Source organism: Alligator sinensis, unplaced genomic scaffold (genome assembly GCF_000455745.1).
Source record: "Alligator sinensis unplaced genomic scaffold, ASM45574v1 scaffold17_1, whole genome shotgun sequence".
Lineage (NCBI taxonomy): Eukaryota > Metazoa > Chordata > Crocodylia > Alligatoridae > Alligator > Alligator sinensis.
This window is the reverse complement of record NW_005842491.1, coordinates 326,305-348,224: the sequence shown is the minus strand read 5'-3', so window position 1 is coordinate 348,224 and position 21,920 is coordinate 326,305. Positions and strand designations below refer to the sequence as shown.

General features: G+C 41.5%; 1 protein-coding gene across 3 annotated transcripts in view; it reads right to left on the bottom strand.

The window, feature by feature from the left end:
* The window catches only part of STX8 (syntaxin 8), a 181,761-nt gene that overhangs the window by 9,012 nt on the left and 150,829 nt on the right, over nucleotides 1-21,920 (bottom strand). Inside the window, exon 8 of one of the 3 annotated variants that reach the window (XM_025212902.1) lies at nucleotides 21,287-21,337. The exons of the other annotated variants lie outside the window; for them this stretch is intronic. Within the exon in view, the coding sequence (XP_025068687.1) occupies nucleotides 21,330-21,337 (8 nt within the window). The 3' untranslated portion in view covers nucleotides 21,287-21,329. The remainder of the gene's footprint in view (nucleotides 1-21,286; nucleotides 21,338-21,920) is intronic. 3 annotated transcript variants of the gene reach the window in all.

Sequence of the window (21,920 nt, the reverse complement as noted above, 5' to 3'; positions counted from 1 at the left end):
TTACTGAAATACGTAACAACATCTATATTTTTCTTTCACCATTTCAGTAGCTCTCTCAGTAATACACAGTAACCTTTCCAAAAGAGATTTTTAAAAGTGAAAAATGTTCAAAAAGGATCTTCTTGAACACTTGGATATAAGAACAGTTTTAAGTTATTGTGAAAACAGGTTTAATTTTTTAACAGTTTTATTTCAATGATAACTCTCATGGGCTATTAAAAACAAGCAGTCAGGTTCTGTTGGAAGAAGAGTAGGCCTTGCAGTACAGTAGTGACTGCTTGTGTACCAGCAAGGCTAGAGGAGGAGTACCACTGAGCAAAACAGCAACACCATTTCCCAAGATATTTCCTATTCCAGTAGTTAACTGTTTTGCTTGTGAGAGCTAAAAGCGACTCAGGCTGCCGGTACTGCGTTTGTGCAACTTCACCACTGTCACATTACAGAATGGCAGATCAGACAGGTGAAGGGGACTGGGAGTGGTATTCGGGGGGGTATTAACTTGTGGCACACTTGGACCTAACTTGTGGCACGCCTGCCAAAAAGGTTGGCCACCAATGCACTAGAGAATAGGAAAAGACCCAACCATTCTTTTTTCCCCCACTTGTAACATGAGAGGTATTTAAGGCTGTCTAATGAAGCAGAGGATGACATCTACTGGAACCAGCCCATTTGCCTCAAACACAACCAACAAATCACATTATAGTTTCACCAGACAATGCTGGATGCCTATTGCCAGCTCAGCCAGTCTCTGTACATGCAATTAGTTATCAGGGATCTACATTTCTACTGTTGATTTTTGCAATGGAAGCTACAGAGACATCCAGGGCTACAAGTTTGTCTGCAATTTCTTTGAAGTGCTTCTAAATGTAACGACAACCTCAGCTTTACAGAAGTTGCTGCGCAAGAACACTCCTTAGTGATGAAAACAACCCGTCATATCATCCGCACAAAGCAGCCAATTGTTGCTTGTCAGGTTGGTGTTTAATGCCTGCTTTCTGACATGCCAATATTTACTGTGAAATATCCACTCATTGTGCTGAATATAACTCCTGGGAATTTGAGCGTGTTTAGCGTTTGGCAGCAATTCAAGTGGCTTTGAAAAAGCAGTCAGGAACTCTGTCATAAATATGTCTTGTTTTGGCAAGTCCCTCTTGAATAAGCGTCAAAAGTTTTCTGGTCTGCTTCTATCAGAGTATTGATTTACCATCAAAATCACTCCATACTCGCTATATACTGACTGCTTACGTTTAATATGGTATCAATTAGGACTTACAGGCTTCTACAAGGATGTGTGCAACACTGCAACTACATACAAGAGTTTCAGCTGTCTGACGATATGCAGGAGAGACCACAGAAAACAAACAACATTAAGAAGATTTCTCTCCAGTGTATCATTTGCAAGTAGGGAGCTATTTATTTAATTTTTATAATGAAAAGACATTTGCCTGGTAGTTGCAAAGCTTTCTAATTTAACCTGCAGTTAAGTCTCTCAACTTACTTTGCTCATATAGTTTAATTCCTGACACAAGGGTATCTTTGGGATTCTGGTTACTGTCTAGGCAATCTCTGTAGCATATTCTCTGCCAATCTCTACATCTGCTAGATGGGTACCGTATCAGTGTGAAGAGTGATATTTAGCATCATTTCACATAGTTGTCCGATATCCTGCCTTGTCACTGTCAACCTGTTTCAGACACAAACATGCAACTCTGCATTCAATTCCCAGCTTTTTACCATGTGCCAGCCTGACATTCCTATGGCAAGGGTATAATCATGACATGTCTACAGATCCTGAGAGGGAGGTATAGGTGGATCATTCTGGAGCTGCTCCACTCCTCCCTCTCCCAGAGGTCCCAGGGGAGTAATACTGGGTAACTGCCTTTCTTCCCTGTTGTCTCATTCCAGTTTCATGCCAGGCTGCATCATTTCACTCTTCCTGATCACAATACATGGGCCGGGGGGGGGGAGAGACTTCAGAAGAGCTAATAAGGCATAAGTAACCATATAATATAGTGATGATGCCCAGCCAGGGGCTCTCTTTGATCTGCTTCTGGATCTCCACTTAGCAGCAGCTGGCAAGAATAGCTCTGCTCTAGCTGCCAGCTGATTTCCAGGAGAAATGTAAAGTGTTAGCTTTCCCCTAGAGACTTTGGGCCCTAAAGGTCCAAGATCTCTCTACTCCTCTTCCAAATGATCATGAGGAATCTGCAAACACCAGAAATTCCCAACCTGCCAGTGCCCGATCATTGTGGGATTTGCATTTCCCCAAAGTCTGACAAATGAACCACCACGGGAGCACTGGACCTGTTTTTGGAGCTGGTTTTCAGGCATCCATATGACACTTTTTGTCCAATGGAACCGGTGCCATATAAATGTGGCTTGAATGCTAGTGGTGTTTGAGTCAGAACGCTGGCATTCGTTCTTCCGTCTTTCCAATTGATTTGGAGGATTTTTCAAAGACATCGCTGATGGTAACGCTCCAAAGCTTTCAGGTGTTTCCGATATGTAGTCCAAGTTTCACTCGTATACAACATGGTATGATCTTAACACTACGGATCACTGGGACAGCCTCAAGAAAGGAATCCAAGAGATGTGTGAAGAATCTCTAGGCTTCTCCACAAAGACACATCAGGACTGGTTCAATGAGAATGACATGGAAATTCAAACTCTCACTGACAGAAAAAGGAGAGCCTTCAAAGCTTGGCAGACTGATATCAACTCCAAAAAGAGGCAAGACACTTATTGCAACTCTAAAGCCAAGATCCAGAGGAATATTTGAGAGAGAAAGAACAAGTGGTGACAGGGCAAAGCAAAAGAGATCCAAAAGTTTAACAACAGCTAGAATGCAAATAGTTTCTTCAGCACAATCAAAGCTATCTATAGATAAAGCACACAAAGATCCACCCCTCTGAAGTCCAAGAATGGAATAACAATCTTTAAGCAGCACTTCCAAGAGTTCCTGAACTGAGATTTTGATATTAAAAACAGTATACTGAAGCCATTCCAGAACATCCCATTAAGAACAATCTTGCAGATCCATTAATTTATCAAGAGGCCTTGAAAGTCATTAAACAGGTTAAAGCCCCCAGCTTTTGCTAAAGATTCATATTTGCAGCCGTGACCAGAAGTAAGTCTTCTCTTCCCCACACATGACCAGGAAAGGGAGAAAATCTTTTGGATTGGTGCTTTTGTCATCTCAGTTAGATTCTGATGCTTTCCATAGTGCTATACCTTAAAGCCAACTGGCAAGAGACAGATGCTGGATGGGTTTTTTAATTTTTTTTTTTTTTTTGGGGGGGGGGAGAGGAACCAGGAGAGGGCAAGTAGAGAAGAGATGGCAATTCTTTTTGAATACTGGAAATCCAAGAAGCAAGTGTTCTCCCTGTTGTGCACTGGCTTCCTCATGACTTCTGGATGGACTGTAAAGGTGTTGATTTCCAGCTAGAAACTCTAAATGGTTTAGGAATCTGCCTATTTGAGACACTCTTGCCATTCTCTGCCATACTGCTGCAGTCAATGCAGGTGCTCATGTTAGAGCCCCTGCTAACAAGAAGAGAGCAGTTTCCATGAGGGCTGAGCTCAGAAACAAGATTACATACCCACTTAAAACAGTCTTGGATGAGTGAAGTTTGGGCATCCCGTTGGCCCATTGTTTTGCTTGTTGGCAACTGTTTGTGGAGGAGGGAGGCTTGCGAGGTGCGGGGGGCAGAGAGCAAGGGAGACGGTGCCCAACTTTGCTGGTGTTTTACCACTAATTTGCCTGTTAGATTATTTTCAGTAATGTTAGAGGTGTCCAGATCAGTAGGCTGGTGCCTTTTATATGAAATTCTAAATGAAAAGAAATGATAAATATCAACCAGCTATGACTTGAGGAGTCTGGTATAGTATTACATTATCTAGAAAATGTTTCTTCTTTCTTGTGCCAAGGAATTATTATCCCTGCAGAATTCTCTCTTCAAAAATGGAAGAATAAATCCTCAGATCCATCATATATGACATGGAGTACTAATTTATAAACACACCATTTTTCCTAATGGAGTGGGGGGAAGCAGGATAGAGACACAGTCGAGAAGAGATCGTAGAGTCATTAGTGCCTTCTTCATTGGATTTCTTAATGGCATATGTTAAAAATCCTTATCTGCTTTTTAAATAAGTTATTTTTAAGTCAGTGTTACCAGATACATGCCAGGCCCACCCAAACCTGTTAAAAACCTTTATTTATTTTCAAGACATCAGAGGACCAACTTGGAAGGCTGAATATTAATTCAATTTATACACTGAAATCATTAGTTTTATATGGCAAACACCCTAACAAATCCATCCTACTATCCACTTCCCCCACCAAAAGCCATAAAACCTTTCCTTCTAACATTTTTCCATTTAATTCTGAGACAGGGTATTCAATTTGTATTGCATTAAGAACCACTTTAGTATAAATCCCACACTATTAAGCTGACTTGTATGTAAATATACTCCCTGATTGCTACACCTGCAGCATTTGAAACAATTCCTCTAGAGGCCTGTTTTTTATTAATTTTATGACAGCCAAACTTTTTTTCCTCGTGTGATATGTCTGCATAAAAGGCTGCAATTGCACATTATCCTACACCTCCATCCACCCAAAGAAACCTGGACAAGTTATTGCTTTTGACCTTCTTCTTTAAAATAGCATAACTTGAGAAATTTAATGTTACAATTGTACTTCTCAACTCTGACACCAAAATCATTGGCAATCCTGAAACAAATCAAGAACAGGCTTTGAGAACAGCTAATAAAGATTCAGAAAGCCACATGTTCCTATGGGTCAAAAGAAAAGCGAACACATCTGAAAAAAAAAAAGTTATTCGAAAAATTGTTTGCATTGCTAAATTTTAAATTGGAAAAAGGCAAGTCATTCCATGTAGTCCAAAAATATTAAGTTTCAAAGCTGGACTTCCACATAAAAATATATGTCAACTGGTAATCCAATAAAACCTTTAATTACCAGGAATGCAAATTAATGAGGTTTTGTTTCTATATAGCAATCCCTCTAATCCAGTTTATTAAATGTCAGACTGAAGTAGTGCCCCAGCTCTATCTTTTTGCCATTTAGTGTTAGGAGTCTCCTATTGTAGGTACTTGGTTCTAGGGCAAAGTAAGAGCTTATAATTACCATTGATGCCACCATTTAGAAGAACATGAACATATGTTAGCATTTACTGCCAAGTAATATGTGCTGGCAAACAGTAAAATGAGGATGAATAAAAAGCAAGAGAAAGAATGAGATGGGAATTCAAATATGTCAAAATCAGAGTCAAAAGAAATGTACAAGAAATTTAAATCCAAAATGTTTACCGTCTCTACGATCAAATAATCCCTAGAGTTTATGGTCTCAAACCACATGCATGATCCAACTGAATGAAAGGAAATGAGATAAGTGTTTCCCTTAATCTATCATTGTTATTCTTCTTTTTATTTCAGGGTCTATTTGTTTAATCTGTTGCTACTTTTTAAAAAACAAGTGAATGCCAGACAATATACTTTGCTATGTCCAAGTGGAATTTAAGACACTTTCCAACTTTTCAGGCAAATTTAATTTTTAAACATATAACTTAAAATGAACTGTGGTAGTCAGAGGATTATTTCAGTGCATTTAGTTATAGTAATCTAAATACTAGACCTCACTCAGCCTGTAGTTTCCAGGATCTCTTTTGTCCGTACAAACTTCACAATACAGCTATATTTTTACAGTACCATATAACTTCGTGTCTTAGCTACAAATTCAGCAACCAGGTGCATTAGGGACTGAATGGAAGGTTTTCTAAATGCATGAAGAAGGGTAAGTATGTCTTATGTCCATTATAATGAAAAAGCAGTGGTTTTCAATCACTGCTGTGGCACCAAGGGTGCTAGGGGGTGCCGTACAATATTAGCACCGTTAGGTGTGCAAGCATGATTCACATATAAACGCAGAGATTTCAAATAGGAATTCATAGTGCTAAGAACATTCTAACGTGTCGTGCTGTTTCTGGGTTCATTGCAAAAGAAATACTCTATTATTTTTCTGTAGTCAACAAGTAAATGAAAAATAAGAGTTGTCGTTTTCTGAGAAGTGCCTTGAGTCTACAAGGTTGAGAACCACTGTGGTAAAGTAACTGGAACACAGACAGGCAAAGTCAAAAATCACACATGGACAGAACTACAGAAGTGGCAGAACTGCAAATAAAATCTAATAGTCCTGATTCTCAAAAAGTCTGCTGGAAAGGGCATACTCTTCTAAATTGCGCTAATCTGAAGCTGTATCCATGTTTCCATAGCACAAAGTATAAGCACATGAGAAAGATTTCCACTCACTTTTTTCAGAGTTTACTGAAACCTCAGTGAAGAATATAGAAACAATATATAAATAAGAAGCCATATGAACTATCCCTTCTTCTACACAAATGCCTAGGAAACTGCATCTCTTGAAAATGCCATTTGACATAAATTTACTAGTAAATGTGGTATAAACTTCTTTAGCCACTCAAAAATACAAACTGTAAACATTTTTGTGATTCCCACTGTCACATTCAAGACATCCGATAACCACCCACAAGAGACATTATTGAGATGCGAGTGCTGACTACAATCCTAAAGACAACTAAACTGGAGTAGGGACTTTTATACAGCACGTAGCATCCATGGGTCCTGGGCCATAACTTGGGCCTCAAAGCACTAACCATCAATATAATACAAGCTAACAATCTCAGGGTGACTTTTCCTTAAGACCCAGTCTGGGTGGTTTTCAATGCAGCATCTACTTAGTTCCTGGCTAGAGTTGGCAACCTCTTCTCACCTCTGCCTGATTCCTTTTTCTGCTGTTCTAATGGAAGCATTGGGCAGTGCATGTTTGTATAGTAGGTCACTTAGATCCCATTAAGTGAGAAACTGGAAACAGTCTAATGTTTTTTCCTTTTGTTCCCACTAGAGTGACTTCACAGACTTTCCCTGTTCATCCCAGCATTGCCATTATCAAACTATTTCCAACCCCAAAGGTCATCAGCAGACATGGTTACTGGAGTTTTTGTACACAACTATTTTTTTTTTTTTAAATAAAATGCACACATTTTCCAATTTTGCCTTGTCCAACCTCTCTCTGCATCTTTTCCCTTATGTCAGCAAGGACGGGGGATACAAGATTGGTTATGATGCGCTGCATTTCTGAACAACTGCACTGGGATTTGGAACAGGACTTGTAAAAGCTTGAAAAAAAAAAATCTAACAACCCTGCATTAAGCTGTCCCAGAAGAAACCAAAGAAAAAAAAAATCAGCAAAGCTGGGTAATTAGAAAAGAAAGTCCACTCTATAATTCTCATGTTTAAAGTTGGGGTTGTAGCCATGTTGGTCTAAGGCTATAGGCAGACAAGGTTCTTTGGGTAAATGTGATATCTTTTATTAGACCAACTAAATAGTTGGAAAAATTGTTCTCTGCAAGCTTTTGGGCACGAACACCCTTCTTTAGGCATAAGGAGAACTGTACATTCCCCCCAACAAACTGTCTCTCACCTATTGTCTCCTGTTTCCTTTGATCCTCACTGCCATACATTTGCATTTTCACAGAGCTGCATTTTGCATATTGGCTTCTATTCTACCCAGGAGAGGGCACAAACACAAACAGACTCTTTATGCTTGAAGAAGGGTGTTTGTGCCTGAAAGCTTGCAAAGAACAATATTTCCAACTATTTAACTAGTCTAATAAAAGATATCACATCTACCCAAAGAACCTTGTCTACCCAAGTTTAAAGTGAAATTCACTCATCTAAGGAGCAGTACCAGCTCTGAGCACCACCTGGACTCTTCAAACAGGGCTTACGATATAACACAGGCCTCTAGGCGTGCCTATACTTGAGCAGTGAGGCTGCTCCGACTTGCTGTAATTACAGCCTGTCGGAGCAGACTTGATAAGTACCGTACTCAAGTGTCTTGTCTATATCAGTGTCCCCGTGCTTTAAAATGGTGGTGGGGGTGCTTTAACTAAAGGTCTTTTGATGATCTTTAAAGTGCCCCCCACTGCCATTTTTAAGCGCAGGGACACTCATACACTAGATGCTCCGGACACTTTAATCAGATTAAAAAGCGCCTTCTTCCACTCCCAGAGCACATGTATAAACAGTGCACCCTAGGCCTCTAGTTCAAGCCATTTGCCCTACAGAACCCTAAACAAGGTTCAATGACAGAGCTAACAAGGAAGGATAATGATAAACTATTATATTTGTGGCCAAATTGAGAAGCAGCTCTGGGGGATCTAGAATGGTTTACACCGTCTTCCAGACTGCTGAGAGTTTGAGGTGTACCAAATTAAGCTTGAGGAAATTCCCACTCCATATATAATTTACACTTCTTAAATGCCAGAAGATAGGGGTGGGTCGGAAAAAAAAAACAACCCAGCAAGGGATAAGAAAGTGCAAGTTTGCTGTTAATTTATCCTTTTTTTTGTGTGTTTGTTTTTGCTGGGGTAGTCACCTTTCCTGTTACACCTGCATTGTCTCATGGCTGGCAACATACAAAGCATTTGTCAGGGCCTCTTAGTTTAATAAGCTGGGGGTGGAGGCCAGCAGGCTTCCAAGACCTGAAGGGCCCTATAGACTGTCTGGTGAGCTTTAGATTATGTTCTTCTTTGAAAGAAGAAAAACAGAACAAATAAACATGAAGTTCATCATAATGTAAAGTGCCAGGGGCTTAGCTGAAAAAAAACAAAAAAACAACCCCCCCTGCCCAAACCCCGAAAACATCTCTTGAAAAAAATATTGCTCCCTTTGCAGCCCTCACACTTTCTACACTGCCACAGCAGCAGGCTTGCCCAGCAAGTCTTCTGCTCACAATTAGCAGGACAGATAGGTGAAGGGGAAGGGCTAAAACACATGTCTGCCAGTGGGTGCATCCAGGAGAGAGAGAGAGAGTACAGAAGAAAGGAAATGAGCACAGAAGCACTAAAATTCCCCTACTGATCTGCTTCCACGGTGTAGAATACCCCCCAGCTTGCACACACCTCCTTACATGCTTGTATCCACATACCCACCTAAACCCAATCTGGATTAGCCTCACAGAGTTTTTATTCTGTTCCCCCTTCCTGCAACAATGTAGCTGAGGCCCAGCAGGTGAACTGTAAGCAGGTTTCCTTCAGGGAATGGGGAAGAAGATAAATTACCACTGAGATGCTGCAACAAGTGGCAAAAAAGCAGCCATGGAAGACCAAGGCACAGTAATGCTGATGCACCACTGCAGAGTGTGGCCACATCTGCCATGGCTCCCGGGAGGGTGGTTTGTCCATCAGCAGCCTGAGATGGGTGTTCTAAACTGGAACTGTCCCAGTCAAATTTTGACTGGTGGCAGATGCATTTTCAGACTATGAGTTATAGCAGGGATTTTCAACTGGGGGTATGCAAACCCCTGGGGGTACTTGGGATGACCTCAGGGGCTACTTGGCAGTGGGCGCCGCTGCCAGCATGCTCGCCGATTGGCTGTGGGGGACCCCCCCGCTTGCTGACTAGCTGCTGGGGGGCCCGTCCCCAATTCCTCTGGTTGCCAAGGGACTCCTGCCTTCTTAACTGACTGCCAGGGGTACACTGACCCAAAAAGGTTGAAAAAAAACCCTGAGTTATAGAAATGTCCTTATATTTCACCTCAGCAGCCAAAAACACATCAGCAAGCAATGAGATCAAGGGCTTAAACCAAATTTCCTAGCCCTAATCTCTCATTTGAGTGCTGAGACTCCTGGAAGAAGGTGTGTGTTATACCAGTTTTGACACTGCCTTAAACCCAGCTCTTAGTTGTAAGTACCTTGGGTATGAGTTTGTGTATTCATCTGTTTTGTGCAGTCCAAGCATCACAATAAAACAGTTCAGTGTTAATAGAGGAAAACAAATTTAAAAAGTTGGGAAAAATATATTCTGTCAATACATCTGCAAGGCTTTCACTGCTGTGTTTCATAAAGTAATGCTAATGAGACAGTGCACGCATAGGAACATCAGCTAAGGGTCTGTCAACTTAACCAACACTTTTCAGGGTGTATAATAGCCATTTCTACTGTGGGCAAACAGGGAGTGTTACACAAACTGTGCTGCCAGGTCTGCTGCCTGTGATAAGCCTGAAGACGGAAGCAAACCCGACTTTTCAAAACATGCCTAAATAAATGAATGTTAATACAGACACAGAACTGATATAAACAAAACAGTTGCAAGCATCTAAATAAAGGGAACAAACTGACTGTGTGCTGGAGAACATTCACATCCCCACGCACAGCTTATTAGGAAAGAAACCAGCAGACAGATATCAGGACAATGGTGGAGCAGGCAGCAGCAAAACAATTCCACTTTACAGCAAGGTTTAAGGTTTGAAATGCATTCTCTTTCTGCACTGGAACAAAAAACAAAACAGAATTGTGCTAAAGTGTTCATTTCTATATCCGAGTGTGTGTACAGGTGCACACTTCTTGGACAGGGTGGCTAGGCCACTAGCTTGGAATGCAGGACACCCAAGTCCAAGATTCAGAAAAATGGTTTTCCTCATTAATCAGACAAACCACAGTCCCCACATTGCACACTAATGCCCAAACCACTAGCTTACGATGCCAACACATTCTTTCATGCCGGGGAATCTAAGTCTCATTTTATAAAAAGCAATAAGGTTGTTTGGGTAAATGTTGTATATTTTATTAGACCAATTAAGTAGTTGGAAAAAATGTTCTTTGCAAGCTTTCGGGCACAAACATCCTTCTTCAGGCACAGGGAGAGTCTGCTGCTGTTTTGTGTTCTCCTGGATAGGATAGAAGCCAATATGCAAAATGCAGGTCTGCAAAAATGCTAATGTATGGCAGTGAGGATCAGGAGCAAAGGGAGATAACAGGTGTGAGACAGGCAGAGGGCAGGGTGGGGGGGGCAAATGTAGAACTGGTGATAGAATGTAGCGGGTAAAATGCAGACGGGTTACCTGGCACAATCAAATGTTAGGCAGGGTATAATGTGCCATAAGTCCAATCTCTATATTTAGTCCGGTTTTCTGTATCCAGTAGATTTATGAAGTGAACTTCGTAGGCTCATCTGTGAAAGCTGTTTTGTAAATTCCGTTTAGGGATAAGAACTGAGAGACTGGAGAGAGAGCGGATGTCTTGTGAGAAGGGTGCACCCACAAGTGATTGAGTATTTTTGTCTTTGAGAGATTTTCGGTGTATGTTCATTCTTCTGTGCAATTGTTGGTTTCTCTTACATATTTTCCATCAGGGCATTTGGTGCACTGGATGAGATATATTACATTTCTGGAGGTGCAGGTATAAGATCCAGGAATGGTGATGGTTCTGTTGTGGGGTGTAGTTAGCGTGGGAGTGGTGGAGATCTATTTTGGCATACTTTACATTTCTTGTCCCGGCATGATCTGAATCTATTCAGTGTGTTTTGAGCCATAGAAAGTTTGCTTCTGGTGATAAGATTGGCCAGGTTCGGTGCTTTTATAAAGGCTAGGATGTGTGGCTCTGGGAAAATCTCTTTAAAAATTGGGTCTTCTTCTAGTATGGGTTGCAATTGTTTGAGGAATTTCCATATAGGTCCAGGGAGGGATGGTGTCTCATAACTAATGACGTGCAATTCGTGGGGATTTTGTAATCATTTATAAAGGCATTTTCATGTTTCAAAGCTCAAGTCATTTTAATGTTCCAATTTAGACTCCAAAATGACTTCTGAAAGAGAGAGCTTGTGATTTGAAAATGCTACCTTGAGAAGCCCAAGTCCCTGACTTTCCAGTGATAGTGAGGCCAGATCTACACAGCAGCATTTTGTCAGCAAACCTATACTGATATACCTAAGACACAAGATGCCCCCAGCATAGACAACTCATACCAAAAAAACTAGCTCTGCAAATGTAATATTTTGCATCAAGAACAGCACAGTTTTGCCCTTGGAGCTGCGACCCACAGAGCTATATTGGTCAGGGCAGAATAAGAGACACCAACATAAATAAAGCAGAGTATACTGTACTCTTCCAGTCGGGTCACAAATTTGCCTGATAGACACTTTTGAAAATAGCATGTTAGTAATGTAGGAACCTAGGATCTTTAAAACAGGCGGGGGGATAGGCAGCTAAGTCTTTTTATGTGCTTTAAAAAATTATCCTCATAGTAGCAGAAATATATATACAAACAACATTTTCTAATGGCTCCCTCAGAGGGAATATGGGGGTGGAAGAGGAGGTAAGAACATTTAGTGATTAGTTCCTTATGGTTCTTACATTCTTGAAGCATATTTCTTGCACTCCCTGGAACACTTGTGCATTCTTGATTACAAAATGGCAACAAGTGATTTACTTCAAAAGCACTGTCTTTTACTACAACACGAAAAATATCCTGAGAACCAAGCTTGGCTTCATTCACTATCTCTTTTGGAGAGGCACCATCATCTTGATGTGTGTTAGTTTGAACACCACAATAAACATTTCAGCATGGTTTGTTTAATCCACTTCATAATATTTTATATTACCACTGTACCTCCACTAGGACCATAAATTATTTTTGCACAGACTAAGCATGAGAAATTCCAACCCAAATTGAAGTTTCTCTTATAAAAGTTAGAAATGGGTATAAAATACAAAATGGAATGATTGCCAATAAAGAAGATGGAGCCACTAGCATGATCCTGTAGGCAGAAGTGTTTGGATGACCAATCAACATTCATGCACACAACACATTCCCTTGATATGAAGCCTAGGTCAAGGGAGACTGCTCTTTGGGGTGATGTAGAGAAAATCTCTAAGCAAACACTGAGTCAAAATTGGAATGCTCTGACTGCTGCTAATTTACAATGTCACAAAAGAGGATTAATTATATAAATGCTGGGGGTGGCAACATATGGCCATTAGCCATTGGATCTGGCCCATGGAATTGGTGAGCTTCACCTGTTCCCATGTTTGTATCAGGGCTGGGCAGCAAGCTGCAGCTATGCCACCACTGCTTCTACCCACCCCTCTTTGCCTTCCCCCACAGCTAAGGTGTAGGAGTAGCTTCCAACCAGTGGAGAGCTCCACTGGAGACAGACTGGTGCCAGCCATGCTTGTGCCAAGAGACTAGAGGGGGGAGGAGGGGGAGAAGCAGTTGCAGGCAAATGCAGCTTCCAGCTGCCCAACCTCAGTTCAGTTCCCTACCAGATGGAAGTGATGCCTGTTGCAGCTGGAGAGCGAAAGGGTGAAAAGTGGCAGCGATGTGGGCACAGACACCAGGTGCCTGACCCCAGTGCAGTCCTTCGTCACCAATGCATCACAGCCAGTGCCAGACCAGAACAGGGTCATAACGGTTGCTGACCACTGATAAAGTATTTCTAGCCTGGTTACACATAGTGAATACTACCTAGTTATTTCTTTAATTCCTTACTCAGAGTATGGATTGCTGTCAGGTTGTTTCTCCCTTTAAAATTTCCTAGCGTCTGTGGAAGGAACGTACAATTTTTGATGCACCTAGTTTTTTATCATTACTGCACTGGATTGAGAGAAAGAAAGACCCTTTCCTTTAGCAGCAGTCATGCGGATATAGTCAAGGTATAGGTGTTAGGATGGCTATGCGCCCAGATTTTCATCTTGGACTACAAGATCTGATGTTGATGAAACATATACTCTTTTCCCTCTCTAGGAATTAAACAAAATTTAGTCCATCATTTTTTTCCTCATTTAGGCCCCTGGCTGATGTTTCAGATGGAGCATAATATTCCTCTGGTCCCAACTGTGCCACTTGAACCGGGTCAGTTTGAGACCTGAGGCTTTAGGGGCCAGGTCTGACAATCGAAGTGATTGTCAGTCCATCCCCAGGACAGTCCAGCTCTACGTGTGACTTCTAGAAGTCTCAGTGCTAGAATGCCAGGACTGGGGAGCCTCTCCACATCCCAGTGCTCCTGTGCCTAGAGACATCTAAAAATTGTAGGTTCAGACCAGCTCCCTGCAACCTGGCATTTTCAAGCGACAGGGCTGCAGCACAAGGCAGAAAAGGCTACAGGGCCTGGGGGTTGCCAGAGACAGCAGCCCCTCAGCTCTCCCCACCATGGAACTTTGCAACCCACTCTCCCAGCAGCCAATTTTTGGCATTAGGACCAGTCCTGGTCCCAATGTCAACCCTGGTCCACAAACTGATGCTGACAATCAGTTAATGGTCACCACTGGCACAGGCTCAATTTATGGTGCCATACATTGGCTGGACATGTAGCATTGTTACTATTTATGGTGCGATTAACACATCAGTTGCACCATAACTGTAATGTGTACCAGGAGCCTTAGACACATCTACATTCTCAGTTCTTGCTTTCTGCCTATTACTGTCATGTGTAGCAACTATTCTGTAGAAAAAACTCCACACTTTGTGTGATGCCATTAATACTAGTTTTGTTTCCAACTCCAATCTCTGGCCATGGAAAGGCATTACATTTGTGGCAGGAGAAAAAGCTTCTCTCCCAGCACAAAGAGAGAGCATAAAGACATTCAAGGGCTTTCTTGTGGAAGAAAATTGGCTCTTCCACAAGAAAATTCTCCCTTTTCCAACCAGGAAGACCTCTTCCCTCCCACACTAATGGTTGTAACTTCTTTTGAGTGTTGAGGACACTGAGTATCCCACAGTCTTCTGCTCTTCTGCCCTCCCTCCAAGGAAGAGGATAGGAGGGTGAGCAGTGGCTCCCTTATAACCAGCCAGGGTGAGCTGTCAGGGAGCTGTGTGGAGCATGGAACCAGATTGTACACAGGTGAGGGATGTTTTCTGCAGCTAGACCCCTTCCACTGTGGATTGGGTCCAGCTGCACTGCCTCAGGCTCCCATCCCATGCCCCCCCTCCAGGTGACCAGAAGGTGCATGGAGCAGGATGCACTCTCTTAAGGCTGGAAACCTGCCCAGGGCTCTGGGGTGGTTCTACCATGAGTGAATGCACACCACTGTCCTGCCAATCACCTGATTGGAGAGATGGGCAGAGGTCGTTCTCCAGGGGCAGGAACCCTTCTGGGGTTCTGGGAAGGCTGCAGCCCCCATCCTGTGCATCTGCCTCCCATCCTGTGCACACCTTCCAGGTGAGCAGGAGTGTATGGGATGGGAGGCATTGTCCTACACTGGAACCTTCCCGGGGCTCCCCCAGGAGAATGTCACCTGCCTTGTGCATCCCTTCAGCTCATCCAGTGTGACCCCAGTCGATGCAGGGGGCAGGGAGTGGAAGGAGTGAGGAGAGCAGCTCCTCACACCTTTCTCAGCTATGTAGGGTGAGGGGCTGTCTTCAGCAGCTGCTGCTTTTCAACAGCTGCCAACTACCTATTGACTCTCAGGCAAGGGAGAGGGCAGGCTGTCAATAAGGGGTCACCCACATCCTCAGGGGAGCCCAAAAGGAGCAGCCCTTTAGTGTGCCCTGGCTGGAGAGCTCACCTGTGTAGCTCTCCAGACAAGAGGCTGGAACACATGCACGTTCCAAAGCCCAAACTATTTTTCTAGTAGTAAGAATTTTACAGAAAGGGGAAAGGGTAGACGTTTATAGAAATTCTTAGTGGTAGAAATGAATGCCTGCCCATGGCCTCTGATAAACTCAGAGGAAAACAAGCCTACCCTTTACCTTTCCTGTTGCATATCTCATGTAGGAAAGCTGGCAAAAAAAACACGGTTATTTTCTGGGGGTTCCTTCTACCAATGTTTCTGAAAGAGTCTGGTACCTGAACAGCATGATGCAATGGCCTAATGAAGGAGGTTCCCCCTCTGGAGTTGGGAGCATGAACTGGAGTCTCCTGCAGGCTGTACTCTTCACTTTGGGAGAGTCAGGACAAGTAATTTAATTTCTGTGAGCCTCAGCTTTTCTGTCTGTAGAATGTGGATAACAGTTGCCTGCCTCTGAGCAGTGAGGAGGAAATAAATTCAGGATTAACTGAGACACCATAGTGATGGTGCAACACGACAGAGGAAACAAAGGAATGGTTATCATGTGACCTGTAGCAAGTTAGATGAAAAAATCAAAATTTCCTTTTCCCATTCTAGCATCTCACAAACAGAAGTTCCCGATGCAGCAGGTAAACATTCACATTCAAAGCTCTGTCCCTGAAGACATTCACTACTAGGTCAAGTATTCATTAATGTGAGTGGGTCCAGAAGGCAAGACTACCCACTGACTTCACTCCATCTAATCATGCTAAGCACTATGCCCAGTTGTGATCTTTTACAATACAGGACTTTTAGGCCTTTTTCTACAAAAACTAGAATATCTAAATAAGTTTACTCATGTCAAATAGGCCCCACTGATTTAAGTGGGTCTACTCACGTCCAGATATGTGCAAGTTCAGATCCTTGGTTTATGCTATCACAAGCAGTGCAAAATGAACAGAAGGCTTTGTATTCTAATGTTTATAAAGGTAGTATGTCATCCAATATCAGGTCTATGGGAGAGGCCTAAATTATCTTTTATTAATGGCTGCCAGGTATCCACTCCCAGTTCAACAGGTCTTGAGCAAACTAGCAATGTGGTCTCTTATTGGAAATGTACAAAGATTTTTTTCTGAAGTATCCAGGCCGAGTTATTTCAGACGAAATTCCCTCACTTTTCATTTCAGCAAGACTGAAAGAAATGCAGTGACTGTGCCAACTTGGCTCAGGCAGCCATCAAACTGAATGTAGAAAATTAGGCTTTGCCTTATCTTTATTAAGTTTTAATTGCATTGGGCTTTATATTTTCAAATGAAATACCACATTTTCATACTTAGAAAAATGTGAGTTGACCCTTCACTCAAGTTCCTTTTTCACTTTTTACACAGACAACATAAGCCTGGTTCAGTCAGTACCGCTGTGAGCACATATGTTTCTTCAATTTCTACTGATTTTACTAAATACAATGATGAAAAATGTAATTGTCTATAATCCTGACGGTACAGCACGCCTTAAGAAAAAAAGATGTGTAAACTGCACATTGAGACTGATTACTTCACAAGACTTATATGCTTTACTACTAAATTTAATCACTTAACAGATGTAAGTCTACTGGTGCAGTTCTTGCTATTCCCATTTCTTTTGTGAAACAAGTTGTTTTGAGAAGGGGGAATGATGGTCTAAATCAAAACATATTCTAAACATCAGTTTTGTACTACAGCCAAGGAGAACCTGCTTATGGCCTTTCGAAACAATGCTACAGTGTTCCCTAGGTTTCATAACTTAAGCATTTAACAGTTCTATGTGAAATTTTATACCTCAAGCAGAGCGGAATAGAAATATGCATGTATTGGACAGTTTATATGCAGCCATATGAATACATAATGCTATTGGGATGAAGTTTATTGCTAACCCATTAACACTATTTTAGGAAGAATTACACAGTATATGGACTTTGGTAACACCTAAGCGGAGAAAGTTATCATTTCACAAATATAATTTATAAAGATGGTACAATGCAGGGGGGAGGGGGGGGGGGAGTACTATGACTTCCACAGAGGCTTTTATAAATTTACATTAATTTAACTGTCAGTCTAAAAGGAGAAAAAAAAACACACATGCATGGTAGATGCCAAGTTGGGCACGTTTTGCTTTAACTTCTGCTGAAATATATCTGCTAAAATGTTTCTGCCTGAATGGTACATATGCTGGCGTAGGCATGGTATTTTTATGCTGAGAAAACTGTTTTAATTAGTAACTCAAAGAATAATGTTTTTAGAAATGTGTTCAACCTTTGATAATCAAAAGCAAGTAGAACACACAAAGACTGTGGAAAGCAGCAACTAAATATTAATACCATTTACAGTTGTTAACAACTACAAGGACCCTTTTAAAAATGCCAAGGGAAACAACAGACCAAGTCTTGAGACACAGGATATCTCTGAAATAGCTTAGCCAATAAACACAGGATTGTGATAAGAAATTATGTTTTAATTGCATAATCATATTTTTAAGTCTATGGTTAATGAAATCTGAAGAACAGAAGCTGATAAAATACCACAGTTCAGTATCAGTTCAAAACCCTTGTTCGTGTAGACTGAGGTAGAAAATTCAGTCCTTGCTGAATTCTTGAAGTCATTTAAATGTTAACAGAAGTTTCTTCTCCAAAAAGAAAAAGAAAAAAAGAAAAGGGAAAGACATATGTCAGAGCCCACACACACACACTGATCTTTGACTCCTAAATGCTGGTGTACAACACACAATTATTTTGGATTTGGAAGACTGCTTTGTCTCCAGTGTTGGGGTGACTAATTTTTTTTAGAGTCCTGTCTTGAGTAGTGCCAAAAACTGTAAAATTTATGCAAGTACAGTACAAGAGGTTCTTTCTCATTTAAAAAAAATAAAGTACAAAAAAGAAAAAGGAACTGGAAAAAAACCCTCACAATACTATTTCATCTCAATACTTTTCTAAAACTTGATAAGTTTATAAGCTCGTAGCTCTAGTTCTCCTCCTTTGCCATCACAGATGACAGCTATAAGCTGCCATAGCAGCTGCAAAGTGAATGTCTTTAAAGGAAATAAAGAAATAATTGCACTAAGAACAAAGAGGAGGGAAAAAATGGACTGGGTGACATGACTAATGCAAAGCTGAACTGCGTATACTCATGGGAATTAATGTGGTATTTGTTACAGATTAATATAGGGTAACCTCTCTGTATACACACTAACCATTAAAGACCTTTTTCATAACAGAGAAGAGTAGTAAAAACAGAAGGGATTTTGGGCGAACCTGCATATGAAAATTAGTTTTGAACCCCTGTGCTCATATGTTCTGTACCTAGTTGCCACACCACAGAACATGTTCCCCTTTGAACCCCTGATAGTATCATCTATATAGTGTCACAGACAAGTATGAAGGTTTACAGATAAATAAATAAAAAGTCAATAATGAAAAAACTTTAAGAACTAAACAGTACAAAAATACTCTGAAGTAAAATTCAATTGCCTGTCTTACTATATTGAGTTTTCTCTTGAATCTAGTGCGGCAACAATGTTTTCATAGGTTATTTCCCTTATGCTTTGGGGGGGGGGAGGCAGTCAAGAGGCACATAAATTGTTGTGGATCATTTGTCTGAATTCTACCACTTCCCCTGAACTAGGGACATTCCATGTGCTTTTACAATACCACTGTTTTGATAGTATTACCAGGAGTGTCCATATTAATCACGTTGCCACTAAAAGTCTCTCTGGAGACTATGCTTATTACACACGTTTTCAATTTGTTTAAATTTACTCCTAATTTATTAAAAATTCACCAAAGATGACCCCATTCAAAGGTAACATCGGCTACTATGGAACCCAAAAGAGAAGGCTATACTATCAGAAGTATTTAGATGATCCCACGCTATTTTCCTTCCTAGGTTTCTACCTTTGGTTGGCTGGTATAAACATGTGTGTTCACAATACAGCCTGGGATGTTTCTGTATACTGTGATGCTAAATTTGAAGAAATGTTTTCCTGGAAATTACTATTTGAGTTAGGATGTTTGGAAGAAATGCTTGTAGGTTCAACTGTGCAATGTACTGGAATCAATGCAACCATTTATGTACATAACATGTACTTTGAGATGTGTTTAAGTGCTTTGCTTAATCAAAAATAAAATACTCAGGCCCTTGTAGGACAGACTCCTCACAGTGTATTCTACATCTGCACATCTTATGGGATTGCTGTTTATGGATTCTTAGTTATGAATAATTAGTAAAGTTGAAACCACTTGATTAATAAAATAAAACTAACATTCTGCAATTCTTCAGTTTCCTACTAAATTCACATTCAGCATTGTATATTTTAGCTACCCCTTATTCTCTCTCTCTCACATCAATGGGTCACACAATTGGAAAAGAGGCATGAAAAAAGTGAAAATATCTAGAGTGCTGAGTTAATTCAGCAGCAGTGCTTGGAGCATATATCCATGTGAATCCTACATTTGAGGATCAATGTGTTCCCACCTGGTAGGACAGCAGGGGTTAGAGGTGTTACAGAGATACGGTGCATTTAAGACTGACTATGGCAATAATAGGGATGGTGACTTGTATTGCTCAGCATCAATCCCTCCTGGCTTCAGCAAGTTCCACAAGATCACAGGTTGGCAACCTATGTCCCATGGGCTGGATACAGTCTGCAGAGCCACTGGATCTACTGCATGAAGCTGGAGTATTAGCAGTATTCAGCACAGGGGGATTTGTCTGTGATCCACTGTACTGTGGCCAGGAAGCAGGGAGCTTTCCCATGCTGTGTTGCACCCAGACAGAGGCATGAAGAGGAGGCAGGGCAAGTAGCAGCAGGAGCCGCCACCAAGTCCCAGCACAGGCTCACTTGAGATCCAAGTTGAGCCATTCAGTCCCTCCACTGCAAAACACTGCTGCCTGCTGCACAAAATAATTACCAGGTGTTGCATTATCAGTTTCAAATATGTTGAGTCTCTGGTTAAAAGGGTAAGATGGGGCCCAAAAGAATTTAAGGGAGGTGTTTTCTACTCCTATGTTGGATTTTAAAACTTCAAATAACTGAACAAGCATGAAGTACAGCTCTGTATAACAGTCCAAAAATTGACAACACAGCTCTGTAAAATACCAATTATATTTACATATTTCAAGAAAGACTCTTCTAGCTGCAAAACATTAACTTAAGCCAGGTGGTCAAATTCTGATGAAATTTCACTTTTGAAGCCAACACTCTTTTCAAACAATATAAAATACAATGATATATTTTAATGCATGGCTCAAGTTATAACATGTTTAAATCCTATTTTCTACGATTTCCTTGCCCAGCAGTCATATTTTCTATCAGATTATACAAAGACATTTATCTAAAGCTTCCAATCATATTACATGTTTGTCTTCATTATAAAACATAAAACTTTTGTTTGTATTTCCTTAATGAAACCTTGGCTGACTTCTACAAAAAGGATACTTTGAAAAGACCCAGTACTCCCTATGGTCCCAATCCTTCCAGAAGAAACCTATGTGTGCTATTTTCAACACCCATACACGCTTCACTGAAGTCAAATGGGCAAAAGACCATGCCTTCTGGGATTCACATTTAGAATTAGGGTCAAAAACCAGATTCAAAGCCATATGAAATCAGTGTAAAGTACCAGATAATCTAGTTTTGAATCAAGAGCAAGAAGATCCAAGATGATGGGGTGTTGAATATTCAAAAGAGATGGTTAAGAGTGGTCAATAGGATTCTAAAAGAGGCCTATGACAGCTCTGACCCTTGACACTGGAATGCAACTAGTTAAGACCAGCTGCATCCTGACTTTACTTGTTATCAAGATTCTGGTAAGGTGCTGGATGCAGACCTCAAATGAACAACCCTTGATTTAGGACAGGGCACAGAATCCACACAATTTACCTAAAGCTGCTTCTTTCTCCACGTCCAATTGCATCTTCTCTCTTCACAAACCTGGATGCAAATCAGCAAACCATTATTACCTAACAGAGCAAGCTCATTGAGCACCCAAGGAAGCTGGAGGGGTGGGGGGAGGGGAGTTGGCATAGGGGTATACTGTAGGGCTATGCGAAGCTTTGGTAGCTGATTAGATTTGGAGGAGATTTGGCCCGATTCGGGGACTGAATCTCCAAACCCAAATCAAACTGGGAGACAAAGGGAAAGCTCCAAATTGATTTGAAGCATTTGAATCAATTTGGAAAATGCTTTGGCCAATTCGGAGATACAGCCATAGACTAAACAGGCAGCTGATAGATGCCTCCAGCTGGTAAATCTGTTGGGATTGGGGGAGTGGGGAGGGAAGGGGCGTGGGGCATGGGACGTGGGTACAGCAGCGCTGGGAGGAGGGGCTGCTGCCGCTTGCCCAGCCAGGGCGGGGGCGCCAAATGTGGGTGCAGCTCGCTCTAGGCAGAAAGGGGCAAGTGGCAACAGGGCATAGTCCCTACTCCCAGTGTTGCCGCGCCCGCATCCCATGCCATCTGCGCCAGCTGGCAAGCGGCATCAGGGCAGAGCCCCTGCTCCCAGTGCTGATGCGGGC